At 44.2% G+C, this 9775-nt stretch overlaps 1 protein-coding gene across 1 annotated transcript; it reads left to right on the top strand.

Moving 5' to 3' along the window:
- Positions 1-359: 359 nt before the first annotated feature.
- Klf6 (Kruppel like factor 6) lies at positions 360-7671 on the top strand. Its single transcript, XM_038335167.1, has 4 exons — positions 360-695; positions 3603-4176; positions 5538-5661; positions 6161-7671. The coding sequence occupies exons 1-4, from the start codon at positions 492-494 to the stop codon at positions 6210-6212; spliced, it is 954 nt and encodes a 317-aa protein (XP_038191095.1). The 5' UTR covers positions 360-491; the 3' UTR covers positions 6213-7671.
- Positions 7672-9775: the final 2104 nt, after the last annotated feature.

Here is a 9775-nt window from a genome sequence, read left to right on the forward strand (position 1 = left end):
CACAGATTTGCGGCGTTCGGCCGTACACCTCCCAGCACCGACTCCTTCGGTGCGCCGTAGCCCTCGCCATATATACCCTGCTAAAAATAGCTTGCGAGATGTCTTTCCAATCAGCGCAGGCCGAGTTCGAATTGCACCAATAGAGAGATCCGTAATGGAGAGGCTCGGTCACGCCAGGCGGGGCCGCTCTGTGTCCGCACCGGCGATTGGTACGAGCTGACATCATCGTCGCGCAGCCCCCGGGACAGGCGCTGCCGGATTGGGTATCACTGGGGGCGGAGCTCCAAGCTGGTCACGTGGGGGGAGGAGGAGTGGGGGGAGCCAAGCGGGGGAGGAGGGGGGAGGCTGGCAGCGGAGCTTTGAATAGGGAAGTTTTGCAGGGGTTACGCTTGCAGTCAGTCCGCTGTTTGCAAATATTGCGTGGGCTCGGCGCGCTGCGGGCTGCGGGAGGGTCCGGACCCGGCGTCCGATTGCAGCGCCATCCAGTTTGCATGAAACTTTCACCTGCGCTCCCGGGGACAGTTTCTGCTCCGACTCCTGATCGCTCTCCTCCCTGTTTTCCCGACAGCGGGGACTGTCTTTTCCAACCCGACATGGATGTGCTCCCAATGTGTAGCATCTTCCAGGAACTACAGATTGTGCACGAAACGGGCTACTTCTCGGCTCTGCCGTCCCTGGAGGAATATTGGCAACAGGTAAATACGGATTTTTTTTTTCACGTGCCCGGTGCGCCGAGGAGGGAGTCTCGCGGAGGCGCAGGCAAGATGGTGTGTGCTTGGAATCATCTTTTTAATGATGATTAGCGTTTGCCTAATTAAAAAATAAAATAATGATCTTAAGATGCCCTTCTGCTGCCTGGAATGATGAAGGCACTCTAAAGCGAGCCTTCGGCAGCGAGGACTAGAGTTGTCATTTGTGTGGAGGCGAGCTCTTGTTCCCGGAACGGTTTTATTTATTTATTTATTTTTATTTTCTTTTTTGCTAATTCCAAGCTTCCGAGAAGCATCTACCTGAGGGGAGGGAACCCCAAATTCCTCTGCCCGATCCAAACCGGAGCCGCTGGCACAAGTTTGGGGCTTGTACCAGCTCCAAACTCCACAGCTGGACTTTGTCATGTGAACGAGCTTGCCTTTACTGCCAAAAGATTTGATTTAAGAATTTTGTTTTTGTTTTGATGTTTGAACATCCAGGTTTTTTTTTTTTTTATCTAATATTTTGCCTGCGGAACACAGCAGCAGCAGCTCTTTTTTTTAAAAAAAAATTTTTTTAACTCAAGGCCATTTTCAGTTTCTTTTCCTTCTGGATAATTTCTTAGCATTCGGCAATGTCTGCCTTGTTTTTCTTACCTGCTTTTCTTGTTGACTGCGCGGCGGGTGTGTGTGTGGGGGGGGGAGCTGTTTGCGCACAAGTGACTTGTCATATGACAATGAGTCCATTCCTAGTTGCTTCGGGTCTTACTTTGGGGAAGAAAAAAAATCTCGATTTCCGGCATTTTAATGGAACTAGAATTTGGGGCAACGGAAATATAAGGAACGTCTCTCCCCCACCCCCCATTCTAAGTCTTAGAATTCCCTCAGTGGCGAGACTCTCGAACACTTTTACCATTGTCTTTAAAACGATGGTTCGGTGAGTCTCTCTACCCTTCTCTACTGGCTTTTTTTTTTTTTTTTTTTTTTCTTCAAGTGAATTAGCAGATGAAATATATTCTGTGGTTTTCACAACCTCCTGGGCTTTAAAACGCACGAAAAAGCGAAGTGTTGGCTGAAACCTCTTCGTGCCGGCTTAATTGTTCACAATCCTCTCCTGCCTTCCTTTCCCCCTCCCCATTTTTCCTCCTCAAAGAAGCTGCTCCCTGGGACGTGATTGAAATTGATCTTAGTAGTTTCCTTTAGGGATTTGGGCAACCAGCCAGACTTGGCTCCTGGTCCCCTTCAGAGCCTTTTAAACTCCCAGAGAGCTGCGATCAGGTCCCCACTGCTCATCAGCATAATGGAGATTTTAAATTAGCCCGTTGATTAAAGTTTAACAAGATCTTCATAAATGTGCTCGCCTTTTCTTTGGGAACATCAATAATATGTATCGCCGCCTCAATTCAGAATACTGTATACACTGTAACAGACATCTAGTTTTTGGGGGAAAGAGAAAACCAGCACTCCCCCCCCCCTTCCTTGGCTGCTCCTGCTTGCTGCGTGAAGCGTCTACACGAGGGATTAGGATATGTGTATACTGTGATAGAAGGCACATTGTTAAGTAAGCATTAGCCCTTTTGCTGGTAGCCTGTGCTCAAGATGGTCTGTACCCTCATAACAATTTGTTGCAGTTCGATGTCGAAATTTCTATCTGTAGAATGGACTAGTCAGTGGCACAGACAACCTTATATGGGCATGCAGGCAAACCTAGTGAAAAATCAGGACCGACATAATTTAATCCTAAAATGTTTCCTACCATTTTTCTTTTCCAGTGGCTAGAAAGTTTGAAATGGTGGGGAGAGGGGATGCTGATCTCTGCAGTTGTGTAGCTCCTTGAAAGGTTGGTTGCGGGGCTGGGGAAGGGGCACCCTGTCCATGGCACACTGCATGTATATTTGAGCCGGGTCCTTATTTGGCAGCTGGTCAGAATTTCAAAAGGAAGTCTCCTTTGGCATTGCGTGAAAGAAAGAGGAGTGATGACTCATACTGTTGTACTCTTGGCCAGGAGATAAAGTCCTTGTTCATTGTGGGACTCCCAGAAGGGCCAGGGAGTAATTTCCCCTTTCCATCCTCTACAATAGCAGATGGCCATTCTGGAAGAATTCCTCCACTTGTGTTGTTGAGGTTTCTTGTTCCCTCTGACCACTGTGAAGAAATCATTGAAGTTTGGTTGTATCCAAAGCACTGTACTAGGGAAATAACATTAAAAAAATATAAATGTGTATGTGTGTGTGTGTGTGTGTGTGTGTGTATACATACATATCAATATCCTAGGTCTTAGCTACACAGGAAATGGGAGGTTTCTCTTCAAATCTATTGATGTCCCTGAATACAGACAGGTATCTGCTGTCTGCTCTCTGACTACAGCCAGCTCTATATTGTCATCTGTGTCCCCAAGAAGGTCTTCAGACCACGGTGTGTGCTGTGCGATCTCTCTGCCCTGTTGTCTGAATACTTGTGGATGGCTGGGGCTCTCATTGATGCTCCTCGTTCTAGAGAATGTCAGCCGGTCTGGTTAAACCTGTTAGGTTGGTGGGAGGGGGTGTGATGTGTGTAAGGCTGAGTTTCTTTGTGTGGTTTACCAGGATCCTCATTAGAAATGTCAACACTTGTAACTATAACAACCAAACAGGCCTAGTGATCATCATCACTCCTTGTGGCCATTGGTCCAACACTGAAGAAACCAAGAGAGGTTTTACTCTGCCTTTCCTTCGTATTCCTAGAAGCAGCTTTCCTCTAGCGTTCATGAGGAAATAGATCCCCATTACAGAAGACATTGTGACCCATAGTACATGGCACAAAAATAATTTATCTGTCCTTTGTTGCATGTTTTCTTTTTTATTCTATGTGCTTTCAGTTCCACTTTCAGTAGTCGTAACAATCACGTGTCTTTTTGTGGTTCGTTTTGCACAGACCTGCCTGGAGTTGGAACGCTATCTTCAGAGTGAGCCCTGCTATGTGTCAGCCTCTGAGATAAAATTTGACAGCCAGGAAGATCTGTGGACCAAAATCATTCTAGCTCGGGAGAAGAAGGAGGACTCAGAACTGAAGATTTCTTCCAGTCCCCCAGAAGACTCTCTGATCAGCCCCAGCTTTAATTATAACTTAGAGACCAACAGCCTGAACTCTGACGTCAGCAGCGAGTCTTCAGACAGTTCTGAGGAACTTTCACCCACGACCAAATTTACCTCTGATCCCATCGGTGAAGTCTTAGTCAGTTCAGGAAACCTGAGCTCCTCCGTCATTTCCACACCTCCTTCTTCTCCAGAAGTGAACAGGGAATCTTCTCAACTATGGGGCTGTGGACCAGGAGACCTACCCTCACCAGGGAAGGTTCGCAGTGGGACTTCAGGGAAGTCTGGTGACAAGGGTAGTGGCGACGCCTCCCCTGATGGCAGGAGGAGGGTACATCGATGCCACTTTAACGGCTGCAGGAAAGTTTACACTAAAAGCTCCCACTTGAAAGCACATCAGCGCACTCACACAGGTTAGTCCCCTCATGGGGCCTGGGAGGTCAGCCGCTGGTGGGCGCCAGTGAATTCTACCAGCCCTGGGAGGGAGCCAGGGCTCCTCGGGATGTGGTCACAAAGAAGGAAATCCTCACTTCCTAAATTTCTGTCACCAAGGAATTGGGTCTTTCTGGAGTTCAGAGTAGAAATTAAGAGACTGGACATTTGAATCAGATGAATGGTTCATGCTTTCAGATTAAACAAGAGGCCAGATCACATTCTCCATCGCCACCCAAACCTTCACCCACTTGGTGCTCATTTCCCCATTGTACATGCATCGTGCTATGTTGGGTTGCTCCTCATTCTTTGTCATGTAAGTCCAGGGTCAGGACAGGGGGTCCTGGGGCAGCAGAGAGATTGCTAGTGTTGACACTGGTATTGTAAGGCCTGAGTTGCAAGCAGTAGTCTTGGCCAGTGGACGTTTGTTGTCAGTGTTCTGTCCCATAGTCACTTTAAACAAGGACTTTCTTAACTAATACCTCCACTTAAATGGAAGTTCTGTTTATTTGAAACTACCAGGATATAAATGATATACAGGATATAAATGAGAGAGGGGAAGGATAGAGGAACGCTCTGCATTGTGAATTCTTACCGTAGTATGGAGATGGTAGTCAAATTCTGGAGAGATGAAGTCAGGGCCCTAAAAAAGGCCCAGGCTCTGAGAGGACATGAGTGTTCGCAAAAAAAAAAAAAAAAAAAAAAAAAAAGACAGGTTTTGACTCAGGTTGACTTTAGCAATATTTTTTTTTTTTTACTCATAGGTAACATTTATTCAATTCATGCTTAGAATTTAGCTAGGGAGTGATGTCAGTTTGGTTGTTTGATTGCCATTTAGAAACTGATCTGAAAGTCTCCGAAGGAGGTTTCTCAGAAACTCGTGATTTCAGTTTTGCAGAAATGTCGAAGGTCCCAGCATTCCACAGGGGAATGAGTAAGGAGCCAGAAAGTACTGGGGTGGGGGATGTCTCCATGGAGAAAGCAATAAATCTCAACCCTCAGCAAGGCTGTGGGTCCTGTGGACTGACACCTCACCCTGCAAATATGTCAGCAGTCTGAGTAATTGTCATTGTTGTGAGTTAGCTTTGACTTTGGTAGCATGACTTTTTCAAACCTGGATTCCCTGGAACAATAACCTGAGTGAAGGAAGCTTCAAGATAGGTTAGGAAGGAACCTATGCTTGTGACCTTTAACTTGCCAAAGGTGCTAACCTTGTGTTAAAGCACATGGCAAGGTCTTTAGGCTACAGGGATCCATCCCATGGTCTATATTGTTGCGTCTTCTCCTGGCCCGCATCAAGTCAGTGAAATCACGATGCCCTTGTCATGTGCTCTCTTCCCAGGAGAAAAGCCTTACAGATGCTCATGGGAAGGTTGTGAGTGGCGTTTTGCAAGAAGTGATGAATTAACCAGACACTTCCGGAAGCATACCGGTGCCAAGCCTTTTAAATGCTCTCACTGTGACAGGTATGCCAGTGAGGACTTCCTGGAGAAAACGTGTGGGATCATGGGAAACAACCGGGTCAGAGTAGGCGTGTGGCGTAGAGGTTGGAAAGAAGGCCTACAGTTTCTTGTTATTTGTTGGCCTTTGTTTTTAAGTCTGGGGCTTTTTCAAAATATCTCTGACACATTGACTGTGTCTCTTGGGAAGCAGTGTGCCAGGTTTCTAAAAGAAAAAAAAAAAAGTCTAGCTCTAGGGGAAGGTTTTTCAAAATGGGCGCCAACCGTTTTCAAATTCAAAAGCTGAGAGATAACTTCAGTTTAGACTCTGCCATGGGACTTCCGGGACTTCTAGCTGTTTCTCGATGACCTCTTGAATTTGTATTCATCTCCCTTGGGGTTCCCCGTGTCTAAAAGTATTGGCAAGGACTCAGAGGAGTTGCTCAGGGAAGTGTGGCATTTGGTCGCTCACACAATCCAGGAGGCCAAACCTAATGTCTTCTTCGTTTCTGATTTGCTCTTGCAGGTGTTTCTCCAGGTCTGACCACCTGGCCCTGCACATGAAGAGGCACCTCTGAGGGAGCGGAGGATGAATCCTGTAGGCTAAAAGAGGCTTCCAGGCTGAGAGGCGGCCATGGAAGGAGGGATGCCTGTTCCAGCCAAAGCATGCCATTTTGCTTCCTGCCCAGTTACCTCCAGGGGCCTCTCTTTGGAAGGTCTTTTGAGGGCTACAAAAGTCGTGTCAGAAGCGGCATAGCACCCACGCACGGTGCATGGTGTTTGGGTGACCCTGGACTCGCCTCGCCACTGGTTCCTAACCTTCTGAGAGGCTCCCGAGCCTTCTGCCGTGAGCATGCGCACTGAGAATGTTAATGGATGGGATGACTGTATGTTGAGGATCTATTACTGACTGTATGGTGAGGCAGACTTTTTTTTCCCCCCTTGTGGTAGCAAATAACTGCAAGAGACAGAAAAAAAGCAGTTTGAATGTTTTGTGTGTGAGGAGTATACCAAGGAATGAGTTTACCACCAATCATTTCCTGAAGGGTGTCTGCACCTTAAAAAAAATAAATAAAAACAAACAAAAATAAAAAAAATTAAAAAGTTTTTTAAAAAAAAAAAAAGGACAAACTTGGAGGGTGGGAGTGGGAACTCAGGACCCCATAGTGGTGAGTGTGAAGGGCAAGGGTAGCACCTTTGCCCTTTCCTGTGTGAAAGGGCCTTCTGGTGTCTGGTGCAGCTCTGGAATGTGCAGTGTGTCAAGTAGCTTGTTTTACTGGCTACACAGAGCTCATTTGTAACCCATTGTATAAGCTGTATTTACAAATAACAGTGGTCATTTCCCCTTAAAATACAAAAAAGTCGTGCATGGTCTGGGGAAGCTATATACGTTTCCATGTTTCAATTGGGTCTCCAATCTTGATTCCAACTAATAAGCAGCTATCAGATTGAGTTTGTTTAAAAATAATGATTCCTTAAGCCATTTAGGCCTGGCAAGACACGACCCCCCCCCCATCCTTCTGTTTTGTAACACTCCCTGTACAACCTGGTATTGCGCAGTGTAGGGTCGTATTTTCAGTGACTCAGTTTGAATTTCCTTTTTGGAGAATCTTAAGGTGCCCTTTGAAGAAATTGGACATGTGTCAAATGTCTAAATGCTTGGGCCTGGAAATTGCTGGTCTAATGTCACATTAGGCTGAGAACGTACACTTTTTTTCTCAGTCGGGTGGATCAACCACTAAGCTTAGAAACCGTTTTTCTCATGCAGCTATGTCTCTCTTATTTATGCCTTGAGGACTAATTCTGGTTTTCTAGCTGTTAATGCACTGTTGACCTTCATAATGGTGCCTTATGCAACTGGCCCTTCTGTGGGGTCAAATACAGGGGAATGGGTGATGCATGCTTAATTAAGGCTCTTTTTTCACCTGGCATTGTACTGTATCAACGTATAATATGGAAAACAGAAAAAAAAAAACAAAACAAAACGAAAAACAGCAACAAAAAAACCACCTCTTTAAGATCCCCCACAATGACAAATAGGTGAAAACTCCTTTGACATGTCAACATGTGTTCCTTTCCAACAACTTGACTGTCAGTGTTAACACGGGAAAAAAAATAGACGTGATAATTGAAAACTAATTCTGCTACCATGAGACTCTTTTAGAGACCTTGCACAATTGTACAGATCACACACACCGGCTGTATTTATTATGTAACATTTTCACACATATTAAAGATACAGAAGTATAAAAAATGTCAATATTTTGCTCAAAAGGCACAAGTTTTGAGTACCTGTCTAGCTATCTGTTGGTAATACTGAAAGTATACTGCTTTTTTTCTTTTTTTGAAAAAAAAGTGGATGAAATTTCTTGTGTATGTATATTTGTGTGTACAGTATGTGTATGTATGTATGTGTGTATATATATATTATATATAGATAATATATAAATATTTTTTTAAGAAGAAACTAGAATGTTTAGCTAGAAAATTCTACAGCCTGTGAAGAAGTATTTCAAAATGGCCATAAAGGAGGTTAAAAAAAAATTGAAAACTATAACCTAACTTTTATAGAGGCTTTATCTTTAATTTAATGATTTGCTGAAGACATTTTCGGCGTTGAGTCTATTCCACCCTGTTGATTTTGCTAGTCATTATTGGCAAGCCTAGAATAGGGTACCTTTGGCCATTCGGAAGGGACAGAAACAAAGTGCTGGCCAGCCAGCTGGACTCAGACACACAAAGGTTTGGATTTTACTTTCAGCCTTACTAGAAGATCTCACCTAAGAGCAAGCTGATCACAGGGATTGTTTTTTAGAATACTTTTTATGCAGATGAAACTATTTTTTCCAGCATGTAGATTCTCCCAGCTTTTTCAAGGAGTACTTTCCTGGAATTGGCGTATTGCAGCGTAGACAGCTGATATTTCTGATATTTCATCCAGCTGCTGGCTTTTTGGGTGTGGATCTTTATATATATATATATATATATATATATATATATATATATATGAATGAGAATGAGTCTGACTGGGCTGGTATTTTGTTTGATCTTCCTGGAAATGAGCAATGATTAAAGCTCACGTGAACTGTTTCTTGGTTTTTGTATCTGGCCTGATGAATACATTTCTCTACAGAACTGACTTCGTTTTGCTTTAGGGGAAATGCACTTTTGTTTGGCAATTCAAAATCCAAGCACTTGAAATGCTGGGTTTTGGAAAACTCCTCTTTTGGCCCTGCTGTGTGCTTATCCATAACAATTCCATTAAGTAAGAAGGTAAACAGAAGAGAAGGAAAACTTGTGCTGGCTCGTCTCACTTATGAAACATGGATGTTGTTTGACTGGGTGGGGCTGGGTGCCGTATGTGTCAATGCCTGTAATTTTCATAATAAGCAAGTACATTCTGTTCAGGTGATAACTGAGCCTCAATCAAGCAGAACTTTGCTTGAAATTAAAAAAAAATTTCTATTAGTGAAATTTCTTTATTTCTTTTTTTTTGAAGCACCCTGTTATCTAAAAAAAATCTTTGTAAGATTTTTGTAAAATTTTGTTTTACAAGATTTTATTTGAAATTGTTTTTTGCGAGATTGTTATATTTCTGTATGAATGTATTTTTTATTCGAATAACATAAAAAGAATTCTTATCAGCATCTGGAGCCTGGTTGTTTTTCTGGGGTGTAGTGGGGGGAAGGGGACTGTTAACAAATTCCTGTTGTGTTACTCAGCCTGGCTTCCTCCCCGGGAAATCACCATTGTGCAATTCTCAGGGCCCTTTGCCTAGCTCAGTCCCTGCCTTTCTTGTCTTCCCACTTAGCACAGCTGTCCCTGGAGCTAGAGGGAAGCTTTTGACATTGCTCCCCCCCACCCCTCAAATGTACTGAATGTGTTCCAAACCCTGGCAAAAACAGCCCCAGGCTTTTGGGGGCACAATAGGAAGAAACTTGTTGCATTTTTTTTTCCCTTCCTGTCACTCAACCCAAGGAGAATATTACAGTGCCGAGGCCTCTGCGCCGTGACTAACTGCTGGCACATTTTCACATTTTCACCCAGCAAATTTTGTTCACTTAGCTGGAAGAACTAGGCTTGTCTTTCTGGATGGAGCTGGCCTTACACCTGCGTGACTCCTGCCTGGAGAGGATAAAAG

This window comes from Arvicola amphibius, chromosome 6 (genome assembly GCF_903992535.2).
Source record: "Arvicola amphibius chromosome 6, mArvAmp1.2, whole genome shotgun sequence".
NCBI lineage: Eukaryota > Metazoa > Chordata > Mammalia > Rodentia > Cricetidae > Arvicola > Arvicola amphibius.

Coding starts and splice junctions, on each gene's coding strand:
- Klf6 (XM_038335167.1), top strand. CDS start 492: ATGAAACTTTCACCTGCGCTCCCGGGGACAGTTTCTGCTCCGACTCCT. Junction 696..3,602: donor TGGAGGAATATTGGCAACAG/GTAAATACGGAT, acceptor CGTTTTGCACAG/ACCTGCCTGGAGTTGGAACG. Junction 5,662..6,160: donor AAATGCTCTCACTGTGACAG/GTATGCCAGTGA, acceptor TTGCTCTTGCAG/GTGTTTCTCCAGGTCTGACC.